Source organism: Typopeltis vanoorti, chromosome 4 (assembly GCF_054136105.1).
Source record: "Typopeltis vanoorti isolate ZY-2024b chromosome 4, IOZ_Tvanoo_1.0, whole genome shotgun sequence".
Lineage (NCBI taxonomy): Eukaryota > Metazoa > Arthropoda > Arachnida > Uropygi > Thelyphonidae > Typopeltis > Typopeltis vanoorti.
This window is the reverse complement of record NC_143552.1, coordinates 73,245,298-73,272,828: the sequence shown is the minus strand read 5'-3', so window position 1 is coordinate 73,272,828 and position 27,531 is coordinate 73,245,298. Positions and strand designations below refer to the sequence as shown.

Here is a 27,531-nt window from a genome sequence, read left to right as displayed (position 1 = left end):
GAGAGTTAACTATCAATAAATAGAAATATTGTGATTCAAGGGTTTTTGCATATCCACATTGTGCTTGAAGAATTTCTTGTAATTCATGTATTTGAATAGTTACCAGAATAATTTTAATTTCATGTGACCAAATTGTTTCAAGACTACATCATTACCACACATCATAATTATAATTAATATTATTATTATCATCAGACCTCCGCAGAGTCAAAAACTCATTGTGGGAGGACTCTTTCTATCCCACACATACAGCTTATAACCGTGCTTTAAATAAGTTCACATTCTCTGCAATCATCACACTCTCAGATAATGCAGGCCATCATTCACAACTCTCTATGCAAATAACCTTCTTCTCACACCTTCCAGGGATGCTTTCTTATTCCTCTCCCCCCATCATATGTTGCCCAATCAAGGTCTTATACAATGTAACAATAATCTTCTTACTTCCACAAGTCAGTGTCCTCCTCTGCATCATTGCCAGAATTTGTTGTGTGCTGTCATCACAATTTCAACAATGTGTCTCCAAATTTTAGATTCCTCACCATCACCTCAGATCTCTTATTTCTTTCACCTCCTCTAATATATTCCCACTAAATGTATATTCTGCATCCCATCTTTGTTTTCCAAATTTGCAGCACTGAACCGACTCTAATCCCATTCACTCAGTCTATTGGAGCTCTCGTTGAGGTCTATTTGAAAGCCACATCTGCTTTACTCCTCATAGTTCCAAATTCTGCATCATATGAAAACAACTGAATATCGTCATTCAAACCTTCCCCAATATCATTAACATACAAATTAAATAGCAATAATCCTAAAACAGACCCCCACCCGAGGTACACCATTACTAACTTTCCTCTTCTAGTATAGATGCTGCTTGGAAAGAAGCAAAGAACATCCCCATGACCAAGGTGCCATGTAACAAGTCACATTTGAAGCCTGTATAAATTGGAGGAATATGATGCTCCCAAGTCAGTGCAACTGTGTCCAGGTGAAATGGCTGTGAGAAGGGAACTGACTGAGTTTGAAAGAGGCACTGAAAGGGGATCTGCAGAAGTTGTAACAGTATTCATGGCAAGACTGTGTATATATATATATATATCCCATGCATGAGAGGTCAAAGGATCTATAAACACATCAATATACCATGTGTGGATGCAGGTGAGGGTTGAGATACATGTTTATTGATTTTTTTTGAAGAGTTTCAGGTTGTAATTTATCAATACCTCATGAGGGGAAGGCTACTCCAGAGGACAGAGATGGAATAAAAGAGGATGAGAGAAGCAGATTCAGTGTGTTTGCAGCTGCACTGGAAAGGGATGCTAGGCAGCTGCTGCTCTTGTTTAAAAAATGAAAGAATAATGGTTGACAATTCAGGTGCAATGACCAATGAAGTAGCTGAATAACAGACACAGTACCAAAACATCTGTGAGATGTTTTGAAGGATCATCTATAAGCCAAATTGCTCTCATCTGGACAAGAATTTTTAGAGAAGCTCTAGGTGCACACCTGAAACATGTGAGCAGTATTCTAAGGATAGGCAGATATGGGATTTGTATACAGTCAAGAGTTGGATGGCTGTAAAGTAGCATCCTGAATGAAAGAGAATGCCTAGTTATTTTGGATGCTGAGGAAACTACTGATGTGATGTGCTTATGCCATTAGAGAGAAGGTAAATGTTAGTCCAAGCAGAGAGAGATCTGATAATGTCTGATGATTCCAACATCGAAGGGAAAGGCGCACCCTCTGATATCGAACTATCGCCAAGGAACCACAGGTCCACGAGAGGAGTCAAATCATCATCAACCAAAACAGGCGAAAAAAAGCCCTGAGAAAGGGGTGCAAACCCTTTTTATTCTTCCTTCCTTCCCTCCTCTTACTAGCTGCGATAACGCCCTCTTATTACTTTCCGCGATATTTTCCAGCCCGCTACTTTCTTCGTCCGCGGCAACTTCGGCACATCACGAGATCATAGCAGCATCTTCTGGGAAACGAACATGCATTGCTTTCCGAGATTGCCAATGCCTCAGGCCTGCCCGCGAACTTTGGACTACTGTTTACATCTAATTTACCCATTCATTGTATACATGATGCATTCATATAATACTAATTGATACACAAAGTTCTTTACATGGTCTTACAATTCTATTAAAAGAAGGTAATTCTATTTCCATTTACAGTTAGTACTTTATTTCTTCTGCTCCAGTACAAGTTTTTTCTCTCAGCTGATTTTTCTGACTTGTTAAATCCTGAATGAAGTGTTTCTTTAATAAAGTGCTTCATTCAGGATGTAACAAAGGTCCCCCCTTTCTAGAAAAAAATTTTTTTAAGAAAATTTCTTTTTAGACATCCCTCAATCCTCTGGAAGTTACCTTTCCTTTTCGCCTGGTTTCCCTTTTTTTTTTTTTTTTTGACTTATGCTCAGATAAGAAGGCAGGCTTTGCATCCTTTCTAACTGCCTCTCCTACCCTTTCTAACTGCCTCCCCTATTCTTTCTAACTGCCTCTCCTATTCTTTCTAACTGCCTCTCCTATTCTTTCTAACTGCCTCTCCTATTCTTTCTAACTGCCTCTCCTATTCTTTCTAACTTGTGCTATGCAGATCGCCCTGTCCTTCTCGAGTCATATACACTCGTTATCCTTTAATCTCTTGTGCTAGCTTGCTACGTAGCAGAACAAGGAGTTGGAAATCACTCCATCTACCAATTGTTCTCAGTTCCTCAATAGAACCAAAAAACGTTAACACATTATCTGATTCTTCTCCAGAGAACTGGGAGAATCTTGCTGTGGGTTTATTGTTCTGAAAATTTCAGAATTCGTTCATCTCGGAACTAGTTGGGACAGACATACTTGTACTAGAGCTTACACTGAAATATAAGATTCTTTTTTCAAAATTTCTACTATTTCCAACAAATTTCTGATTGCCTGATATGAACCAAAGACCAACTCACTTGATAGGTCAATTTACTTAATTTTTTGGGATCTAATCACATCCTACCGGCTGCACCATTGTTATATTTGCTCTTCCTTAATATATTTTATTTACCTTATGTATTTAACCTCTCTGCTTTACCTGCAAGACTTACAAAATTTCCTTGACTCTAACATCTGTATCACTTCTTACGTGTTCATTGTAGAAGAAAGTTGATCTACAGATGTGTGGAGGCGGGATGTTGCTTAACACTGGGAGCCAGTAGGTTGGGGTTGATTTTACAGTTCCAGAAATAAGGTGCATGGTGGTGTTAAGCTGGGCATCAACCAAATACACATGGGCGCTGTTCAGTCATACGGGTGAGCAGTATTCAGCTGTAGAGTAAACGAGGCCAAGAGCAGTGCAGCGAAGTGCTGTTGCTGAAAGTTGTTCCACATAGTTTTTGCAGTATATTGTTTCTTGTTTTTAGCTTGGATGCTGTGTTAATGAGATGTGGTTTAAAAGACAGTGTTCTATCTAGAGTGACGCCCAGATATTTCGGGAATCTGTTGTAGTGTAGCAGTTTGTGGTCGAAGTAGACCATGAGTTCTTTGTTAGCCTGGTTATTGTTCAGGTGGAAGCATGAAACTTGCGTTTTGCTAGGATTTGGGCATAATCTCCATTTGCTGAAGCATTCATCTAAGACCGCAAGGTCGTTTGTTAGCGTATCTTCCACTGTAGTAAAATTGGTGTGTCTGGTGACTAGAACAATGTCATCAGCATAGCAAAACTTTAGAGGCTGTATGAGGCATATCTGTGATGTATAAGTTAAAAAAGAGGGGAGCCAGAACTGATCCTTGTAGTAATCCATTATCCAGTGTTCTTTGTTTACTTTTGTTCATGTCCATACACACTTGGAACAGGCAGTTGCTTAGAATGTTATCGATTAGTTTGCTATTGTTTTGCATGAGACTGCACAGAGCAACTTGCAGACTGCACCATGCCTCCAGACTGTGTCATAAGCTGCAGTAAATGAGCCTCTCTAGGAGCTTATAGCAGGTGCTAAGCAGGGCAATTGGTCAATAATTTTCTGGTTTGTTGTTGGTTTTTCCTGGTTTTAAGATAGGGATAATATTTGTCCTCTTAAACTCTTTTGGAAGTCTACCAGTCTAGAGGATGTCAGAGAAAAAGCAAGCCAACCACTGTCGAGATTTTTGGCCTGTCTTCAACAGGAAATCAGGATGAATTCCATCGAAACCTGAAGCCTTGCCTGGTTTATATCCATTAGAGCAGTGTTAATATCTTCAAGAGTGAAGGGCCGTGAGTATAGAGGGTCTGATAGTCTGTTATTTTTCAAATATGTAAGTTCTCTTTTTATTTGAAGAGTGTGTTGTTTGTCCTTGGTGGTATATCTTGACGTGTTGACAATATGTGATGCATATTGGTTAGGAGAAATAGCTGATTGTTCCTAGACAGTCAGGGTGCCACTTACCTAGTTTTCTTAGAAGGCTCCACGCTTTTCTACTGGAGTGCCGAAAATAGAGTCTTTCTATTGTTTCAGTCCATTTCTTCTGTCGGTTGGCGTCAAGGCTGTGAACGAGTTCATCTGCAATGTCAGGATCACCACACTCTAGATATTCTTGATACAGTTTATTACTATCATCATTCCATCCAGGGATATACTCCTTCCAGAAGCCTCTTGGTATGGTCTTCTTACCTACAGCTAAGACAGCTCCTGCGAATCTCTTGTAATTACTGCTTGTTGGAGGAATCCAATGGACATATTTGTCAAGACAGGCAGCAAATGTATCCCGGTTGGCTTTCTGGAAGTTCCAATGGGGACGTTGGATGGATCTGACAAGGGGTACCTGCAGACCTACCTCTAATATAATTGGTCTATGTTGGCTTCGGGGTAAGTTGGAGAGAACTCTTCTCAATGTAGGTAATGGCCGTCCACTCTTGTCTTGAGTGACGAAGCAGAGGTCGGGGTTGTACTCCCTGTTCCAAGCTGCTGACCTGAAGGAAGATCTATCTTTTGCATTGAAAATTAGGTGCATGTTGTGAATTTCTGCCCATTCAGTCAAAGTCTCTCCGCATTCATTGTTGGAAGTATATCCCTGTGTGTTCACGGAGCCGGTTTGCCTGCTTGCGGGATGAAAAACGCCAGATAAACTGGTGTAAAAAACCCTGTTGTCCACGCCCAAGACCGGCTAACTTGGCCATGGCTGAGGAAGATCTTCAGCTCCTCACGTCGTCGATGGGAATCGAACCTAGGACACTCATTCCCTAGTCATATGGTTGCAAAGTGCAAAGCCACTAGGCTAACCGCACAGACTAATGTGACACTACTACTTTCATTACTGAAAATCTAAATAGTTAGATGATCTAGGAATACTGCTCTCTATAACAATGGTGACTAGAATCAAATCTATAATGATACATCTTAGAGCAGTCTAATGTTATAGATGCAAATGTCATGTCCACTGGGCTCAACAATATCAGAGGAATAAAATAAATGAGTTTACTAAATATTTTGCTAGACTTCTAAAATCTCTTCAGAGCATAAATTATAAACTGTCATAAAATAGATAGCATTCATTGAGGTTGTTGTAGAAACAATTCCAGATATAACCGAAAGGAACTATTGTCCTATCAAGGTGCCCTCCAGAAGGCCAAAAAAAAAAAAAAATGTTAATTCAGAGAATTCAGGCTAAATGTGGTTTTAGAATGACCATCTCCAAAAGGAAAGGGGGTTCATAACTAAAATTTCCAAAAATAGTTACTCATACCTACAGTGACTTCTACACAACACAGATATCTTCCTCCATTTATTCCTGTGTGAAGGAGTATGTACAGCATGGTCTGCCAGTCCTGTCTTCCATACAGATGATTACAAATACAGAGTGTTTCAAAAGGGGGGGGGGTATACAACTTTGAATGACAACAGAAGGTAAATAGCGATAGACGAACAATTTTTATTTCCATGAAACACTTGAAGCTTCAACACAGACAGTTATTAAAGTCCCATATGACTGCCTCCTGTAATTCCTCAGACGTCCAATCCAAATCGATTTCCTGCCATGAATATGGCAGGAAATCGATTTGGATGTGTATATCTGCCATGAATACACATGGCAATGTATATCTGGTGTAACTTCAGCACTCATGGCAGTAATTCTGGAATGCAGCTCATCCAAATTGGCTGGTAGTGGTGGTACAAACACTCGATCTTTCACAAAACCCTGCAAGAAAAAATCTAATGGCATAAGGTCAGGGAAACACAGTGGCCATGCTACAGGCCACTGTGTTCCCTCTACCAATCCATCTGCCTGGAAAATAGGTGTCGACGTATGGCCTTATGCCTGTCAGGTAATGAAGAGGGGCTCCATTTTGCTCTGGAAATGTAAGCGTCCGTCATGGTCATCATTGTCTGTGACATTAATACCCTTGTAGCATATCCAGATACCAACCACCAATAACAGTAGACTCCGACAAAAAGAAGAGTCTTTTTTTCTTGCTTACGGAACAAAAAATGTTGGCCTTTGGGGTGCCGCGAACATGTTCTGTGATACCGTGTGGATTTTCGCTTTCCCAAATTCTGTGGTTGCGAGTGTTTACTTGCTCACTTACATGAAAAGTGCACTCATCACTGAAGCTGATTGTGTCCAAAAAAGTCCTCATTTTGTTCTATCCTACTGATCATTTCCATACAGAAATTCTGGAATGGAAATGATCTTCTTATCATCTTTCTTCAAATGTTGTACAAGGGTGAATTTGTATGACCTTAAATGTAGATGCTGTCGTAAAACACTCCACATAGTCACATGTGGAATTCCAAATTCATGAGACGCCTGTCTGGTTGACTCTCCAGGGCTTTGGAAATTTTCCTGAATTTCTTCCACAACAGCATTGGCAGAATGTAGCCTTCCCACTGACCTTGGATGATGCACAGAACAGAACAGCTTATTTCCTCAAAATTTGCTCTGCATCATCGAAAGTTACCATCTTCAAATGGTGACATATCACACCATCTAGTGTTGTTATTTGGTAATAAAGTTACATGGCCAAAAAAAAACAATGTGTTTCACTACATTATGACACTCACTCAGTTCTGTACATCTTCTGAGTTAATCTCTTTTCTCCTGCAAAGTTGTATACACCCTTCTGAAATACAATGGTACCTTGGTTTGTGAGCAAAATTCGTTCCAGAAACATGCTTGTAATCCAAAACACTCGTATAACAAAGCAAATTTCCCCATAAGAAATAATGGAAACTCAGATGATTCGTTCCAAAACTCAAAAATATTCATATAAAAATGATTAATACAAATTACATATACAGTATACCTTTTTATATTTTTATTATTTAAATGTGATATACATAAAGGAATCGAATTTATTAATTACTGTACATTACAATTATGTACATTAATATCTACATATTAATTGTATTGGGTAGGACGATTTTCATTGTCACTAATGGAATCACTGCTATCTGTTGATTCTTTTTCTTTTTGTGCGACTTTAACAAGGAACCTATCCAATGACACTTGCTTCTGCCTCCTTTTGAGGATTTCATGGAAATATGAACTAGGGATGCCACCTCTCCTCTTAAAGTTATCAAACCATCCCCTGCTCGCCTTGAAGCCTTCTTTGTTTTCTGTCTGGCAGTTTACTTATGAGGTCAGCGTACAAGGCCTGTGCCTTCTCACAGATCAAGTTCTCGGTCACAGTATCACCTGCTAGTTGCTTCTCATTTATCCACACCAAAAGCAACTTTTCTACATCTTCCAGAATACGTGGCCGTTGCTTTGATACTCTCATGACTCCTTTTGCTACATCTAGCCACCTCAGTTCTTTCTTCTTTAATACTGTGCAAATCGTTGACGTAGGCTTCTTAGAAAATCTTGCGATGGCGGCCACTTGCATACCTTGTTCGTGCTTCCCGATGATTTTCTTCTTAACTTCCACTGTAATCATCTCCTCCTTCTTCTTACTGCCTTCCTTTTTAACCCTTTTCTTCATTGGGACCATTATCATAGTACAGTTAATAAAGAACAGTCACTACATTTGGACACAAAATAAAAAAATGCTTTACGCACACACACACGTGGTCACAACACTAACACAAATGTTGACTATGTGAATGAGGTATGCCGACTGAGACCGTTTGGCCAAATTGTCCTGCTTTGGCCAAACAGACAGGACAGCAAATATCAGGATTTCAGAACACAAAGACTACATCCGGCTTCACCAGTACAGCCACTCTGGGCTGGCAGACCATGCCTTAGATACCCACCATAGACTTCGTTGGAAAAAAAACTAAAATAATACACTGCAGCAAGTTCAAGTACGAAAGAGTATTCATGGAATCATCAGCAGTTTTTAAAAACGTTCCAAACCTCAACAAATTTGGGTGCATGAAACTACCCCAAATTTGGGAAACTTACATTATGAGAACTTCAGCCCAATGGCCAAGACAACTCAATTAGCTCACCAGAGGGCACCATTAGGACTTTAGGAACAATATTAGTTTCTTGCTTTCTTCCTCATTTGCTTTTGTTAATGCCTGTGTGTGTGCACATACCATATTTGCATGTTCTTGAAGATGGCAACGTGACATTGCCGAAATATTGAAGTTATTCATTAAAGTTGCCTTTAATTAATATCCTTTATATGCATTGTTAATTCTGTAATAAGTAAAGATGACCTCACTATTGCTTCTGCCTGGTATCTCCACCAGGTGAGGAAAGAGAAGCAATCGACCGTGAGATGCGGTGATTAATACCCTTGGAGGGTAATGGATGGCAATGCTGTAGCCAATGACGTTCTAACTGAAGCTTGGCTATTGCTGTTACCCTCTTGCCATGATCAGAGCTTTAATAGCTCAATAACACCTTATCCCTACACTGTCCTCTACAGATAACAGGGAAGATGAAAAGCATTCTTGCTTCGCCCCTTTAAACCAGTCCTTATAAGGACTATAAGGACTGGTATCTCCACCTCTGGGCCTGGCTCCCACTGGAGAGACCCCAATAAAGGTCGAAACTAGTCTGGGTAGTGGCCCTTCCCTTAATGCATAACTTTATACATATCTGCAAGGAGATGTGTTTTGCATTATGGGAGATACTGGGATAGGAATGATGGTAGCTTGCTTCACCTTTGCTACGAGTTGCCTGGTGTTGTACTACCTTAGCCCAGTCCTGAAGATATTTTCAGGTGCAAACTTTGTTTGCTCACACTTGGATAAAGGATTAAACTAAATTTATTATAGTATGTTTGTTGATTTCCTATAAACATATACACACCTATCAATTGAACTATTTAGTTTATTTGGTAATTGCCCTCAATGCCAAATCCTATCAAATGCCTTGGAATGTTGACTGCAACATTATAGGTTTCGCCAAACATTTCCACAGCACATATCCAAATGTGGGTGATGTAGGCAATGAGATCTGCCATAAATCCTGACTGGTGGAATCCATATTCATAGTCACTGATCAGATGGCAGTTCTCCAGTAGTTGACTGTTGGTGACTTGCATAAGCAGTCATACAAACATTCTCAAAGCAGTTGCACATACACAAAAGAGAGAGAGAGAGGTGGGGAGGAGTTCATTTGTTTTAATTACATAGATTTTTTTTCACATAACTCAGTTATCTTCATAAATTATTTTAGTCCATGACTAAATCTTATAAAATATTGCATGCTACCCATCTCTCCCACAACAGAACACAACAAAACTATTCCCATCTCCTATATCTAGGATACATCTAAAAAAAAAAATAGCTAAAGTTCTTCTTGATTGTAATCTTCAAGGAACCTTCAAAGCACGCATAAGGCTAGAAATTTTATCTATTCTGTGAAGGATCAGCTTCATCCTCTTGCACATTCTAGAGTGTATAAAGTACCTTGTGCCGGCAATTTTATTATTTGAACAGACTAGTAGATCTGTTAACATCTGTGTTGAAAAGCATAAAAACTAAATCTCAATCACATATGTGGCAAATCACAACCAGCAAACCCCATGGTGTATATACTACTTAACCCCTTAACATACAAAGACGTCTGTGAAATGTCTTTTGTTTATTGCACCAAAATTGATTATGAATTTTGGTTTCACATATAAATACAACCAAATATAGATGCTAGACAATCTTGTGCCTATTTCCTTTCAGCCGAGAAAAGTTGCCAACGGCGTGTATTGGCTATTTCGTTTGAGTTTGCACAAATTCATCATTATTTTTCAAATAATGATGAATTTGATCCAGCAAATCACCCTCGCCCAAAAAATTGGCAGAAAAACGACTGCTTTCTGATTTTTAATTGGTATGTTAAGGGGTGAAAACAAGATGAAATGGAAGATGACAACTGTGATGCAAAGAAGTTGCTGTGGATCTGAGAGACTATCTTTGGAACCATATCAGCTATAAACATTCCCCTAATCTCAAAAAAGTATGACTGCATTAATTTGGAAAATATCTGGGACATAGTCATTTACAACCACATTAAGCATACTTCTCTGAATTAACTTAATTTGTTAATTCTTTTGTTAGTTCATTTGTTCAATTTCAGTTACAATTTGAACTGTTTCTTCTAAAGCAAACAATATAACTGAGCACGCAATGTGTTTTACCACAGCCATCATTTGTACTCTCCAGCAAATTATTAGTAAGTTTAATAAATTATTTATTCTGCTCTTCTAATGTTATTTATACTGTGAAACACTGTTATGAATAACCATTACATCTAAGCCTATAAATAAGCTCATAATTGGATTAAATGGAATGAATACAGCACAAAGAAATAAGTACAGGTTTAACATTCCAATATTTTGTTTCTGTCACATAGACATCTTGTGGGCTACAGTATAAAAATTGTAATAACAGATGCATGCATCACGAGGGTGCACACACACACACATATACAATAAGTGAAAGATGTTAGACTAGAAGCCTAAAGTCCTAAGATGGGCACCATCCATGGATGCTGATGACTAGCCTTGGCTATTAGGTAGAATTGGTTGTTTTTGGATTTACAGCTGAAGAAACTAAGGCTATGAAGTGGGCATATTATATCTGTTCTTCTGGCCAGTTTGCCATGGGATGAAAAACCCAAGTTTCTGGGAGGAAAATCTCTGCCACCTCAATATGTAACTGGCAAACTTACCTTCATTCAGGTGAATAGCCCTGATAAGTTCTTTGCATCCTAGATATGATTTGAATCCAGGGCTTTCCAACAAGGAACATCATCTATACTGACTGAGTTATGTTCGACAGGAGATCTAAGAATAAACATTTGTCAAATCTTGGAAAATTTAACACAATCATATTTATTTAGGTTAGATTGTTTTTTTGAATCTGCAGCTGTTTTTTTAAAAAAAAAGTCTTTTAAGTTTGTATTTGCTGCAGTGAAGCATAGTAGTAGTAGTATTTTTTTTTTCTCATTTGATTCTGTGCAAATTGTCCAAAGCATAGTCATCTAGACTTAACTAACCATAGTTAGGGAAGAAGATGTATTTGAGTACTTCAAGATACTTGAAGATCTTTCAGTTTGTCCATCCAGAATATGAAAGGTTGCAAGAACAAGGAACCATGTAAACACTGGAAACAGAGAGAGGAGAGAGTGGATCTTTTAGGAGAGCAGATAAGGGCAGCCAGTTTCAAATGAGGTTTGAAAACATGTAGAGATAATATTTCTTTAAAGTTCTCGTTATTTTTTCCTAGGTGCCCTGGACTTCCTCACAGCTGAACTCTCCTTTATTTACTATACCTTCCTATTAAAGCGTTACAACACTAAAAAGATTAACAAAATAGTTGTTCGTCCCATCACCCCATATCCCTCTCAACATACAGATTATACTAATGCTATTATTATTCCCTACAATATGAATGGGAATGTCAGTTTAATGCAACTAAATGATCTTGAAACTTGAGATCCACCAATCAGAAGCTATATACTCTATTTGTGAAACGATAATAAGGAAGTGTAGGAGGCAAGGGATCATAGAGTGATGGTCAGTAGAAATTTGAAGTTTAGGGAACATATCACAAAGGTGGCAAAGGTATTAGGACCATTGCAATACTGAGGATGCCAACCTAGTAGAGGTGAGTGATGATCCGCTGTATAAAGCCCTGATCAGACCATATCTGGATTACTGTACTTAGATCTGATAATCAGAATTTGAAAGGGATAAATTAACCTCATAAAGAATATAAAGGTGGATAATAAAAATGATATCAAGACTATACAATGTTAATTATGAAAACAGACTGAAGACATGAAACCTGCAGAGTTTGGTGGATAGAAGACAAAGAGGCAATATTATCAAGACATTTCAACTGCTGGGAGGAAGTTCCAGGATTAATGTTGGGAAGGTCTTTTGTATGGCAGAACAAGGAGCACAGAAAATGTAAAAGTGATGAGTAAGAAATAACCCTTTTTTTTTTTTTTTTGCATGAGGAATAGTTGGATCATCAAAATGCACAATGAGTCTTGCAACAACATGGAGATCATAAATAATAATAACAAAATAATTTAATGCTTTTCTTTTAATCACAATAAAAAAATGTAATGATAAACATGAGAAGATAAAACAAACATGAACTGCATGTTTATTCTATATTACCTGTTTTTAAATGGTTTGAAGATTTTAAGAACCTCAAAAAGTCTGAAAATTTAATTAGATTCAGTTCCCTCAATAATAAACTTGCCATCTAGAGGGGAAAAAAACACGTTCACTAATATTTAAGCATACATTAAGAATTTTAGCACAATCATATTTTAACTACTGATATTCAAGTCAGATCAGATATCAAATTTTAAGAATAAAAATGGTATTTAGAGAATATTATTTTGATAAGAAAAAGCTTTCAATAATATTTTTAAAAAATGATGAGATGTTGTGAATGCAGTAAGTATGCTTAAAGATTGAAGATATTTATGTGGAGAGGATTAATAGGAAGATGAGAGAGAGAGTTTAGGTGTGTGTAAGAAGTGTAGCATACTTATGGATTATGAGATTTCATTGAATATTAGTGATAGTGAGCAAAAGACTGTGGATATAGGAGTAATAGGAGGTATAGGAGTAATTAGGAGTGTAGGAGATATAGGAGGAGAGTTGACAGTAATGGTAAGCCAGCTGGTGAAAGTGGCAGTGAGTTAGCAATGTTGAGCAGTAAGACAGCATTCATAGATGTGGCAAGTTAGTGGCGATGAGCACTAAGAGAGTGGGCGCAGCGGGTCGCAAGTGGTAAGACAGCAGACGTGCAAGGTAGTGAAAATGTGATTTGAGTAAATGGCACTGAGAAAGTAACTGAAGAGATGAAAGCAGAGTTGGAAAAGATGAGGCAAGAGATTAAATGTATGAGGAATGAACTGAGGAGAATTATGAATTTGCATGAGAATGTCAGAAAGAATGGGATGAAAAAAATTTGAAAAAAAATATATTGAATGACTTGAGAGTGGCAATGTATGGGGATTTGATGATAAGAGATGTGGTGAGTGAATAAGTGCACAAGGTTTGTTTTCTGGGAGGTAGAATGAGCAAGGTGTTTGAAGCATTGGATATGATGAGTACACACAAGCAAAAGAGTTGGAAGTGGTAGTTCACACATTTGACTGATAACAAGAAGAATGTAAGGAGAGATGTCATGAGGGTGTTAAGGAGAGGGAAAGATAATACTGTGGTAGGTAAGGTAGTCAGCGTGCTACCCAGGTATGATAATGATGAGTTGAGAAGACAAGTAAAGATTATGAATTGTATGCTAGCAGAGTTGTGTGAGGAGAAAGGAGTGCATTTTGGGAATATGTGGAATGAATTTGGGGAGCAGATAGAGCTGTATAAAAAGAGATGGGTTACATTTGAATGGATTTGGTATGAGTCATTTGGAGAAACTGTTGCTGCAAGAGAAAATGACTGAAGTGAATGTAAGACCTGAGGAAGCAATAGGTGTTGTGAAAGAGTAAGGTAGGTGAGTGGCACAAGTAAAGAGAATGTGAGAGAAGGAACACTGGGTGAACAGGGAGACACTGCATGAAAAGTGTAGATGATGGTTTCAGGAGTAGATGTGCGAGTGTGCAAGAAAGGATTAAGATATTCAAGAATGTGGGAGTGACATTTAGGTATTGGGAAGGGTGTGATATCAGTGATGATAGGCAGAAATGAACGGGGGGGGGGGGGGTGGAGTGTGGAGGAGTCATATCAGAGAAGTGGGGTTAGTGGGACTTGTTACAAAAACAGAAATCAACTAGTATGTTTACAAATGCTAGAACTATTCAAAACAAGGGAAATGAAATTGTTGGTATAAATGAGACATGGTTGAACAAGGATGACATTCTGAGAGGAATAGATATGGATATGTAGTCTTTCATGATGACCGACAAGGCAAAAAGTAAGGAGTACTACTATTGATGATGGCAGAAACATTGTGCCCATCTAGGGTGGAGATGCAAGGATCAAATACTGACTGGTTTTGAAGCAGCATGTTGTGAAGTGCAGGTGGACAGGATGAAATGGCTAATAGTAGAAGGCAGTGAGATGAAAATGTTTTGGCAAATTGGACTGGCTAACAAGAAAAAGGTAATCATTATGGGCAATTTCAATTATGGTAATATAGACTGAAATGAAGAAACAGAATCAAAAATCAAAGAGAATGAATTTGAGTTTTTAAGGGAGACAACTACCTTAAGCAGTATGTAAAAGAGGCCACGTGAGGATTGAGGATCTTGTATTTGATTATTTTATCAGAAATATTGTTATAAATGCAGTGCCACATCTTGTGGTGAAAGTGACCTGAAGTATTGAAAGTGACCCTCATATGACTGGCCAGTCATATGAGGACTTTTGTGTGAAAAGGGTTAAACGTAGAACTATAAGGCAGGTGAATTATGACAAACTCAGGAGGTAACTTACGATATTATGGAATGAGGAATTGGATGGGAAGGAAATCAATGTTGCTTGATCTCTACACAGAAAGTATCTGGCAGAGGCAATGACTGAGTGTATTCCAAAAGTGAGGAGATTAATTAAGGTAGGTATAAAATGAATGACCTAGCAACCAAGCACAATCTGGAAGAAAAAGGGATTGTGGAGGTGGTACAAGATAAGTGGAGATAATCAGTTACACAAGGAGTGCAAAAAACAAGCAAGGAAGGTGACTAGCTTGGTAAGGATAGTAAAAGTGCAGTATTAGCAGCAGTTAGCAAATGAGACTAAAAGAAATCCTAAGAAGTTTTTTCGATATATGGCCAGTAGAAGTAAGAATGATTATAACAGGATGATTGGTTAATGATAATGGGAGAATGAAACACTGGAGATGATATAGAAGAGTGCTTAATGAGAAGCTGCATATGGATCACAAGTATTCCAACCTTGTGATTATAACATAATGCAGAGCTTTAGAGCAGTTGGAATGGGAGGGAGGAACCAATGATGGTGAGTGAGCAGGAGGTATAGGAGGATAGGAAGAATTGAGTAAACTTGATATCAATAAGACCATGGGCTTGATGGTATATCGCCACATGCCTTGAGGGAATGTTCCAGAGAGTTAACATTTTTAACATAAGACTCATATTAGCCCAGGTTCCAAAGGAGTGGAAAGATGGCAAAATTGTCCTACTTCATAAGGGGGGGGGGGGGGTGATAAGACTAAGGCTTCAAATTATAGGCCAATCAGCATGTCTGGAGTTGTGGTAAAGGTGTTGGAGAAGCTAGTGAGGACACAGATTCAGAACTGGGTTGACAGCAGTAGAATTCTCTTTAATGAACAGCATGGGTTTGCTAAAGGAAGATCATATTTTAGCAGTCTGCTTACTTATTAAAACAAGATGACAAACATATTGGACAGAGGGGGATAGATATCCAGTAGTATATTTAGATTTTGCAGAGGCTTTTGATATATCGCCACGTGACAAACTAGTAGTTCAATTGGAAAATACGGGGGTTGGCCAACCCAGCTGAGTAGTTAGCATATACAGGGTGTTCGGGATAAATTTGACATATTTATAATTAATTATATTTTTCCGTAAGTTACATGTATTAACACACACTTCTCTTCATTTAAAAGTTTGGACCCTTCTTCATTCATATACAAGATGTCAGAAAGGATGGATAGCTGGAACCCACCTGAATCATGGAAGAGAATAACTTGTATCATGATGATTCGTGCCCGCCATCAAAATAAGGATATTACGACTGCTGCCCAATGCTCCCTGAATACAGTAAAAACAATCAGGCATGAACTAGAGACTTGCAATGGTGACTACGAGGATGTAGCAAGAAGAAAGATCCCTAGCAGACGATCTGATTGCGTTCGTACAGCAGAATTCCTCGCAAATCTGCAGGAACAGGTGTTGAAGAACCCTGGCATTGGAATTCGGGCTTTGTTCGTGGAGTTGCTAACTGTAGTCAAGCCCTGGATAACAAGGGTAGCCAATGGTAGGCCGTATGTATGGCAGCAGGATTCGGCCCCTTGCCACACCTCTGGGAAAAGTCAAAAATGGTTGTCTGAAAATTTCTACGACTTCACCAGTCCAAATGTTTGGCCTCCAAACTCCCCAGACCTTAACCCCATGGATTATTTTGTATGGGGCGCAGTTGAAAAAGACACCAATCGCACTTCCAGTAATACAAAAGCCCAGTTAATGGATAAAATTAAAACAGTTTTTGCGGCCCTTCCCAGGGAGACTGTAGCATCAGCTTGTTCGAGGTTCCGAAGCAGAATTGAAGCTGTGATCGATGCTAATGGTGGTTATTTTGAGTAAATCTCGTTGATAGTATTGTAATTAACTCTGCCTGTAATGTTTTTTTGTCAATTCATTAAATTTAATAGATACAAAGAAGATTTTCTTTTTCCTTACGAAACTGTCAAATTTATCCCGAACACCCTGTATATAGCATAAAATTTATATAAATATCATTATTAGGCATGTATAGCCCTGTGGAAGTGGAGTTTGTGTCCATAGTATATACTAGACTGCCCGAAGAAAGCCATTCTGTATTCGAATCTGGTCAGCAACTAGATTCAAATTTCTCAACCTTTCTTTGACCGATTCTCAGGTTAGTGGATCTGAGACACAGGCAACAGGTTTTTTTTCTCCAAAATTAAGAATACTGACTGTAGAACCCACACTCTTTTAGACATCAGATTCTGTTTATAATAAGCGATAGTCTTTGATTGGCCACAGGTGGAGACTGAACTATCCCTCGGTCTCCAAAAGTCAGATAGGGCTAAAACAGCCTTGCCTACTCCCTATATAGAGAAAAAGGCATTAGTAGATTTACTTTTATTTAAAATATCTTTATTATTTTGTGAGAAAATAATTGTCAACCAAAAAGTCGTTTACATAAAACTGGATAGCAGGATAAACTAAGGGTTGTAGTAAAGGAAGTATTAAGATTGAAGAATTTCGCTTTCATAAGTCCCACCCACATGTTATAAACATTTTATGAATGGACCCGTCATAAAAATATCAAGTAGCATTAGTATCAATAGGTGGTGTAAAAGAATCTCCCAAGTTGCTGTAGGGACTATTAAACTAGTCCATATTTTCAATAAACTGGATGATGGTTTCACATGATACCATCATCCACCTACCTAGAGACATTTAAAAACATCCATGCTATTGTGAGATTTAAATCCATAGCATATAGGTTAGAGAGGATGCTATTCATTCAGCCAACAAGCCATCCAGTTATTCCTACCTACCACAGACCACAAACTGCTTCTCCATGATCTTCATGTTAAAAATGATTATTATCATCATCATCAGACCTCCACGGATACCAAACCACTCTCATGTAATGTACTGCAAGCTGTACTACACAGATTCCAAGAATAGCCACTTATCCTCTCCTCATTCTATGAAAAACCTCACCCACGTTAATTCAGGAATAATCTCTTACCATACTTATATGTCTCAATCATATTCTCCCCTCTGCCTATCCACACTATATTCTGTATTCCAGAAACCACTCAATTATCTCTGGACTCTTTCCAATCTTCATCCTTTTGAAAACAGCAAAATCTGAGCACAATTTTCCATATGTAGACTGATCAAAGTCATTCAATGGAACCATAATATTCTTACTTCAACATGTCAGAATCCTCTGCATCACTGCCAAAATCCACTATGCTCTTCTCACAATTTTAGCGACGTGTCCACTATCATCCCCCACAACGGATCACTCACTTCCTCTAAGATATACCCACCAACTGTATACTCTACAACCCATCTTTGCCTCCCAAATTTTAAAACCTCACATTCTGCAACACTGAACTGTTAACTCATTGGTTTATCCTCTTGCAATACCACATCTAATCCACTTCTCAACTTTTCTCCAGCAAATAACTGCATGTCACCATTCAAACCTTTTCCAGTATCATTTACATACATGTTAAACAGCAACAGTCACTGTAGTACCACTAGTGTCTTTCCTCTTCTGAGATATCATTTTCCCACACATCACTTGCTGATACCTATCAGACAACCAATCTTCAATCCAACAACCTTATCTGTTCTAATTTCATTACCAGCTGCTCATATGGCAACCTCTCTGTCATACCGCGGCAACAGACTAACCATTCTAACTCTGTCACTCTTTTCTTTCACTACCTTTAACAATACTTTCAAGTCCTCTCTCATAAAAAATTTATCACCTTTCAATTCATTCGTACCCGACTGGACTGAATGAAGGGAAAATGGATGTGCAAAACCAGGGAAACTAGAACTACCAAGGGGGGGGGGGAATGGATATGGAGACATCAGTGAGACAGATGAGTGTAAGAATAAGAATGTATATAATATACCCGAGCTAGCACTAAGGACAAAAAATGGGAATGGGTCATTTAGAATAACGTATCAATATATAGGGGTGGGACTAAGGGATCACTGCATTTCATGTATACTAATGCCAGGAGTATTAGGAACAAGAAGGAAGAATTTTTGGCCTTGATTGGCTCTTCCTGGCCACAGATTATTGGCATTAGTGAAACATGGCTGATGGAAGAAGATATAGTTAGTGGGATAGAATGTGTAGGTTATAGTGTGTTTAGGAGGGACAGAGAGAATAAAATGGGGGGAGGGGTATTATTGATGATAGCTGATGAACTGCAGCCAAGGAGAATTGAAGTTGTATCGCAGGATAGTGAAAGGAGCTCATTTGAGGCTATTTGGTGTGAGATTGAGACTGGCAGAATAAAATATACAGTTGGGTGCTGCTATAGACCAGGTGATGGAATAGATGGTGGAGATAGTATGCATAGGGAAATTGATGAAATGGGTGGAAGGAGGGTGATTATTATGGGAGATTTCAACTATGGTCGCATTGATTGGAGTGAGGAGAGGACACACGGGAGGAAGGAACTGGATTTTATGCGGTTATTAAGGGATAACTATCTGCGACAGCATGTAATGGAAAATACTAGGGGTCAGAGAGTGCTTGACCTAGTAATTACATCTGAGGATTTGGCTGTAACAAATATGACCACATTACCACCAATCGGTGAGAGTGATCATAGGGTCTTAACTTGGGAGGTGGCTAAAGGTGTGGAATTTTCGATTAAGACAGGGTATATGTGGAATTACCGTGCTGGCAAGTATGACAAGCTTAGGAAATTGCTTGGATCAGTGCCATGGCATGTACAACTGCAAGGACTAGACGTCGATAGAGCATGGGAAGTGGTCAAGGAGCATTTACAGGAGGTAATGGCTGATTGTATACCTAGGGTCCGAATAGTAAAACAAGTAGGGGTTAAAAGCTTGAGCTGCAAAAAAAGAAACAACTGTGGAGGGAATTTAAAGAAAGGGGTGACCTGCAGGCACACGAACAGTATAAAGTGCAGGCCAGAAAGGTAACGAGTGTGGTAAAAAAAGCAAAAGCGGACTATGAAAGGAAACTAGCTTTGCAAGCAAAAGAGAATCCAAAACAGTTCTTTCAATATACTGCAAGCAAGAAAAAAACTGTACACAGTAAAATGATTTTAAGGAATGACGATGGTAAGGAGGTCACTGAATCAGTCGATATAGTGGAGTTACTGAGCGCCACTTTGCAAAAGCATATCATCCAGGTGGTGACATTGAAAAAATTAAGGAACCATTAGTTTATACAGGAATAGTGATGAATGAAGTGGAGGTGACTAGTCTATTACAGAACCTTAATGTGAACACATCTGTGGGATTGGATGGTATACCGGCACGGGTCTTGCGTGAAGCGGCTAAAGAATTATCAGTGCCCTTGACCATGTTGTTTAATCTGAGTCTTAGGTCTGGCTTAGTCCCGAAGGTGTGGAAAGAAGGGAAAATAGTTTCACTGCATAAAGGAGGATCCAAGACTACGGTTGCAAATTACCGACCAATCAGCATATCAGGAGTCGTTGTCAAGGTCTTAGAGAAAGTAGTCAAGGGAAAAATACAGGAATGGATTGATGAAAACGAGATACTGTACAGGGGACAGCATGGCTTTGTGAAGGGTAGATCATGCTTCAGTAACTTGCTCAAGTTTTATAACAAGGTGACGGCTGAACTGGATAAGGGAAATGGGTTTACAGTGATACTGCTGGACCTGGCAAAGGCGTTTGACAGGATACCACATGGAATGCTAATCCGTAAACTACAACATATGGGAATGGATATAGGATTGGTGAGGTGGAGAGGTGGTTGGTTGATGGAGAGATATCAAAGAGTAGTTTATTCAGGAGTAGAGTCCAAAAGATGGCCTGTGACTAGTGGTGTGCCGCAGGGTTCTGTTCTTGAACCACTGCTGTTTAATCTGTTCATTAACGATATAGGGAAGGATCTAAGTGGAACAATTCATTTGTTCGCTGATGATGCAAAGTTGGGTAGGGCAATAGTGAATGCAGAAGATGTCAAAGTCTTGCAGGATGACTTAGATAGATTGGAGTTCTGGGCTAAGGAGAATGGATGTCAATTTAATGTGACAAAATGTAAGGTTATGCATTTTGGGTTATGCATTTTGAAAAGGTTATGCAGCAGTATATCACATTGGTGGAACTGTACTCCAAGAGATTGATGAGGCCAGGGACTTGGGAGTGTTGGTGGATAGGGAGATGAAGTTTAGGGGGCACACTGCAAAAGTAGCTAAATCAGCTCATCAACTCACTTGGTTGTTGAAAAATACCTTGACGAGTGGAGACAAGCAAGTTATTGTACCTCTGTACCGAGCCTTGATAAGACCTCATCTCGACTACTGTGCCCAGATTTGGTCACCTCAGTTCCTTCTTGATGGGGAGGAGGTGGAGAGGATCCAGAGGCGAGTGACTAAGATGATAACAGGTCTATGGAATGAACCATATGAGAACAGGTTGAAGATTTGTGGGTTGCAGAAACTAGTTGATAGGCGGAGGAGGGGAGATATGATCGAGACATTCAAATTGCTAAAGGGATTCTATAGGATTAATTCAGAGGATATTTTTGAGATCAGGACTGGTGGTGGGAGAACTAGGGGACACCTATGGAAGCTGGGCAAGAGTGTGGTTAGCAGGGGTGTTAGAGCTGGGTTCTTTACTTTTAGAGTGGTAAATGAGTGGAATAAGCTGCCAGAGTCTGTTGTGGGTGCTATGATGGTGAACGAGTTCAAGACAAGGTATGATAGATACTGTGAGAATGTAATCGCATAGTTCTGTGGACATGATGTTTAGGGCCTCCCTCGATGAGTCTAAGGACTCCTGGAGTCGCCCGAAATAATAATAATACTAATAATAATCAAAGGCTTTTACAAACTCTAAATATACCTGTGTATGCATCTCCCTTGTTATTGTCACCTTGTTATATTAACTACATAAATTGTTAAACATAATCATCCTTTAGCAAATCCAAGCTATCTATCAAAGATATGACTATAAAAAGACTTCTTTTGGTTAAACTTCTTTGTTTACATCCAACACTTTCTTCTTATTCAGTGCATCCATTTTAAACAATTTTTTTTTTTCAGAGCAGTACATAGCTCTGCACTATAATGTACTCCTTTTTCTTTCATAATTTTGCTTTCATGGACTGCAAATTCTTTTAAATTGTTCTGAGGTGACAACACTTGGGGTATAACTAGTGGTTAAATTCAGCCAAGGCTCAGGCCCAGAATATTTTTGTTTTGTGACATTTCTCCCTTTACAGTAATTATGCCTACATTATTGTGTTATTATTCAACAACTGTTGAATAATACTGAATTATAATGAACTGTATAAATTATTGCTTAGAATTTGCTATGCATAATTCAATAGAAGATGTTGAGACAACAAATATTTTGTGGTGTTTCTTGATAAAGTATATTCAACTTTTAGCATGTCTCCAAAGAATTTACAAGAAGTAAGGAAATGTCCAGAACAGTTGTTCTGTAGTCTCACCAAAGTGGAAAAGATGTCAACTCATTGGGTTGCATCAAGGTTTCGGGCTGTGAATTCTATTTGGAATAACTATGCATCATTGCACAGTTTCTTTACACATTCAGCTCATGATGGAAATCAAGGGCTAGCAGTAAACTTGAAGAAACGCACTCCATAAACAATTTAGGAATAATGATTGATGCCTTATCTGAGCTTTCTAGCCTCTCGGAATCTTTGCAAAAAACTGTGACATTACCTGAGCAAACCAACCCCTGCACAGAACAAGAGAAGTATTTAAAGATCATAAAGAGAGAGAAGGTATTTACAGGGAAGTTCAGAAAGCTATAGAAGCAAATCAATTCAAAGGAGTTCTCCCTTGAAAGTATTTGGGGGTAGGAAACAACACAATGGAAATAAATAAAGGACAATTTGATGAGAGTATAATCACAAATTTGACAAGTCGGTGCATGACAGATAAGGACACAAAGTACTCAGAAATAATGAAAGTTGTTTTACCTGAGTATTGGCCAGATGATATTGTCATGGACTATGGTGAACAGGAATTGAAAGAGCTATGTGATTTGTTTTCTCTGTTATCATGAGGTCATTCAATCTTATAAGGATTTTAAGTACAGTGGAGGTAAGCATGTGTCAGATGCCATGAAGAAAACTTCTGAAGTGTGTGTTGAAACAATACCAGTGAGCAATGCAGACTGTGAGCAGGGGTTCAGCATTATGAACAATATTTTGACACCAACAAGAAATGCACTCATGGTTGAAAATGTCTCAACTTTGCTGACAGTAAATAGTTGTGGTCCACCAATTTCCAAGTGGGATCCTCTTCCATATGTTAAACGCTGGCTGTCCCAAGGAAGAAACAGTATCCTTGCTTATTGTAAAAAGAGACTTGATGCAGACAGACATATCGAAGGAAGCCTTGTGGAAACTATTGTAGACCTCCTGCAACTGTTAACTAAAGGTAAGCCTCGATATTTTTGTGCACTTTCCTGTACATTTCACTAGTTATATTTCAAATTTAATTTACTGATATGAGTAAGCACATATGTTTGTCTAACTTTATCTTTAAAAAGTACAGTATTATTTTACATTTTATAGCATATTCATTCAAATATCAATAAGACAATAATTGTTCAATGTTTCTACAGTCGAAATAAGTTAAATTAGAAATTTACTAAGGATTTGAGTTATTTATTTCATCGTTATTGTATTTCCTTTTTTTTTTTTCTACATTTACGTAACAAGCTGAATAGGCCTACTGTTTTTTAATTACTCATATAACCTAATGTTATCTTAAATTTAATTATCTTTCAATATGTTAGAAGTTTATTATATTAATTTGTAATTTTACATTTGTATCTATATTTGTATTTCATGTTTCTGGTGGTGCGGAAGAGAAGGTCCGATGGCTTTAACTCCACCAGAATAAATAAATAAATAAAATTTAAAAAAATAAAAATAAAAATGTTGCGCTATTCTAGCAATAGCCTCACATTTGTGATCCTTACTTTAAGGACCCCGGCGCTTATTCATTTAGAATTTAACCACTGGGTATAACTTAAGAATCAGATCGGCCTCAACAGTTTTACAATATGAAAGATATACTTAAAAGTCGTAACCATGTACAAAATAACTCATTTAGATTTTAATAACAGTATTCATAATATTCAGTTCAATTCACACTCTCGCTCGATGAGTCCTTGGACTCCCTGGAGGTGTCACATAATAGTAATAATTCAGTGATTATTCAGTTTTGCGCAGCTCTGCAGCAAAATACACTGAGATTTCTTTGATATTCTAATTAAAAATAACAAAAGTAGAAATAAATCTCCGGTGTCTGTAATATACTCTGAATTAAATTATTACTGAATTCCATATAATCTCGACAATGATTACAAGATGAGTGACAATTACCTCTTGTGCACCTCCAAATATATACCTATTTATATACATACAAAAGGAAAAAAAGAACCACATATTAACATTGCACAATAATTTCGCACTTGCACGTGTTCTCAACATGTATAACTTAACTCCCAGATAAATAAATAATAAAAGGATAGCGAATGACAACTAAAGCCAATTGCCTCCAAAAAATTGTGTTAATCAAATAAGCTATTTATTATTATTATTACCTGACACCTCTATGGAGTCTAAGGGCCCATCGTGGGAGGGCACACTACTTTACTTCGCTTAATACACCTCATCCCCTCCACCACCACTTAACTCTCCAACTACGACACTGCTACCATCAACGCCATCTATCGCCCATCATCACCAACAACAGTATTTTTTGTTTGTAAATGGCGTGTGTTCTGAAGGCGGATTTGTCTGTACGTGGGATGAAAAACCCGAGAGAAAAAAAAAATCCTGCAATCACCTTATGAAATCGACTAACTCACCTTCAACTGAAAAAGCCCATATAAGGATTCCCCTCGTCACAACGAGGATCGAACCCAGGTCTTTTCCAATCGAAGGGCGCAATGTTCCGCTATTCTTCCAATTACGCTACGGCGGCTAATTTATAAAAAGCATAACGCTTTCTTCAGCATGGCAATTTTTTTTCTCTTAAATTACAAAACTTATTAAAAATATGGAAAATAATAATAATAGTTCTATATACACAGCATGCCTGTTAAATGAAATTCATTTTTTACAGGACAGCCCTTTGAATAAAAGCAACAAAAGTGTTTATAATTTTGACTGCTGTAATCGCAGATGCAACTTTCGAGTTGGGTGATAGAAGTTTTCGTGTGGCAACTGTTAAAATACGAGTGCGAGAGTGGAGCTTGTCAGAAGTTGCGTCATGGAGCAAAGAGCTGTGATAAAATTTGACTGTAAATTAGGAAAACTGCTACAGAAATGTAACAAGAACCTAAAAAAGCTTACGCGATCACTATCTGAGCTTTTTCCACTGGTCTACTCGCTGTACAGCTTGGTGTCGGTAAGAAAACTGCCAGATTAATCTTAAAAAAATATTTGCACAAGAGGAAGATTTGTTCGCGGTTTGTGTCGCACACGTTGACATACGAACAAAGAAAGCACCGCATTGCATGTTGTCAAAATTTCATCCATGCAATTGATGAAGATCGTGATGTGTTGCAAACAATTGTCATTGGTCATGAAAGTTGATGTTTTCAGCTTGATCCAGAAACGAAACGCCAGAGCATGGAATGGTGTGGAACGCCTGTCTTCTCCATAGCAAAAGAGAGTCAGGTAGCAAAAATCACGTGTCAAGACAACTGCCGTTAATTAACCCCGAATTTGTTCCTCAAGGCACAACAGTCAGTATTATTTCGAAGTAATGCAACGTCTGTACGTCCGCATGCAACGTTACACGTTGCATGCAGACAGGGAAGAACTGTTCCACAACAACAATTGGTTTGTGTTGCATGACAACGTGTCCACGCACTGTGCGCTACTTGTGAAGCAGTTTCTTATTTCGAAGTCGATCTGTGTAATCGAACACCCCCAATTCGCCAGATTTGGCTCTCGCAGACTTTCTTCTCTTCCCAAAGATGAAGTGTGCCTTGAAAGGGAGATCGCTTCGAAGACACTGAGGACATCCAACACAGTATGACCAAGACAATGAAGGAGGGTTCCCGTTCAGGACTTTCACCGTGCCTTCGAATACCTGTAGGACAGATGTAAACGTGGTGTGGAGTTGGAGAGAGATTATTTTGAATCTGTGTATTTGACAATTCCAAAAATAGTCCTTTGTTTTGATATAATAATTGTTGTCTCATTACTTAACGGGCACACTGCGTTATGTATATATAGAAAGCGAATAATGTTTGCTCTTTGAAACTGAAGTTTCAAAAGTAATTGACAGCTTTCAAAGTTACATAACCATCAGCATGGGTTGTCTTATAATGTACTAAAAGACACGACTATTGCTGCAGATCATTTTAAAAAGATAAATATTGCCTGTCTAACTTCGCAGCTCTGTGGAAGTGGCGTTTGCACTCCACAGCGCTTGTCCGCACGAAGGAAGACTTTGTTTCGAATCTAGTTGGCAACTAGAGGAAATTTTTCTAAGCCTTTTTTTCGACCGGTTCCTGAGTTAGTCGATATCTCGCACGGGCAAGTGGGATTTTTCTCCCGGAAACTCGAGTTTTTCGTCCCGTAAACTCAAGAAAATTGACCGTAGAACACACATTTTATTTCAGACATTAAATATATTGTGTTAGGGTTAAGGCCTTCTTCACTGCGTGCCGTTTAATTAATAATTACGACAACTTTTACGATAATAAAAATTTTAATTATTTGAAATTTCTTAAATAAATTTAGACGGAACAGCCACACATTGGTTCGCTAAATGTAACGAACCGGGAGTGTTGACTAAGCAGGATAATCGTTAAAAACCGAATATTTCAAAAATTCTCAAAAGTTAAAGCAAATTTTGATGAAGCCACCTCACTTTAATCGTTGAATATAATGATACAGGGATTATAGCCTTCTCACCGATCCGAATCTGTAACAAAATTAAAATGAAGTTTAATTAAAGTTGAAATTTATTTCAACTAAAGTTTAAAAAATTCTTTCATTTTACAAGTTACTAAATTCTTAGTAACTTGTAAAAAAATTTTAATAATTTTTACAAGTGGAACTTTTAGGAAAATAAAAGAAACTCAAGATAGATGAGAAAATAAGAAAAGAATTCAGAAATAATTAGAACATTTAATATAAGTATTCGAAAAATAACATCTTTACAGAATAACAGAAAATAAATTAAATTACAGTAGCTCAGTGGATGTGGCGTTTGCACACCATCGCGCTAGGCCGCACGAAGGAAGTCTTGGTTTCGAGTCTAGTCGGCGACTAGAGGAAATTTTTCTAAGCCTTTTTTCGACCGATTCCCGAGTTAGTCGATCTCTGGCACGGGCAAGCAGGTTTTTCCTCCCGGAAAAAAACCCGAGTTTCCTCCCGGAATATCGGGTTTTTCGTCCTGTAAACTCAAGAAAATCGACCGTAGAACCCACATTATTTCAGACATTAAATATATTGTGTTAGGGTTAGAGACCACGAGATGGCGGCACATTTAAGCCGTCTCTCTTCACTGCGTACCGCTTAATTAGTGATAGCCTTGGGCCATCTGTCTCTGATTGGGTACCAGTGGAGATTGAACTGCCCACTCAGTCTCCAAAAGTTAGATAGGGCTATATGGCCTCGCCTACTCCCGTATATACGGGAATAAAAAAGGCGTTAGCTGATTTTTTTAAATATACGTGACATTTTTTTAAATTAAAATTTTAGGGATTTT

General features: G+C 38.3%; 1 protein-coding gene across 4 annotated transcripts in view; it reads right to left on the bottom strand.

The window, feature by feature from the left end:
• LOC150107412 (ethylmalonyl-CoA decarboxylase-like) overlaps positions 1-24,497 on the bottom strand; it is a 99,917-nt gene extending 75,420 nt beyond the window's left edge. The window contains exons 1-2 of one of the 4 annotated variants that reach the window (XM_090391870.1): positions 24,404-24,497; positions 12,538-12,625 (exon numbers count right to left, since the gene is read on the bottom strand). In XM_090391870.1, the coding sequence (XP_090247996.1) occupies positions 12,538-12,625 (88 nt within the window). In that variant the 5' untranslated portion in view covers positions 24,404-24,497. Of the gene's footprint in view, positions 1-12,537; positions 12,626-23,776; positions 23,887-24,182; positions 24,351-24,403 lie in introns of those variants that run through there. The other 3 variants (XM_090391872.1, XM_090391869.1, XM_090391871.1) reach the window with 3 other exon arrangements.
• Positions 24,498-27,531: the final 3,034 nt, after the last annotated feature.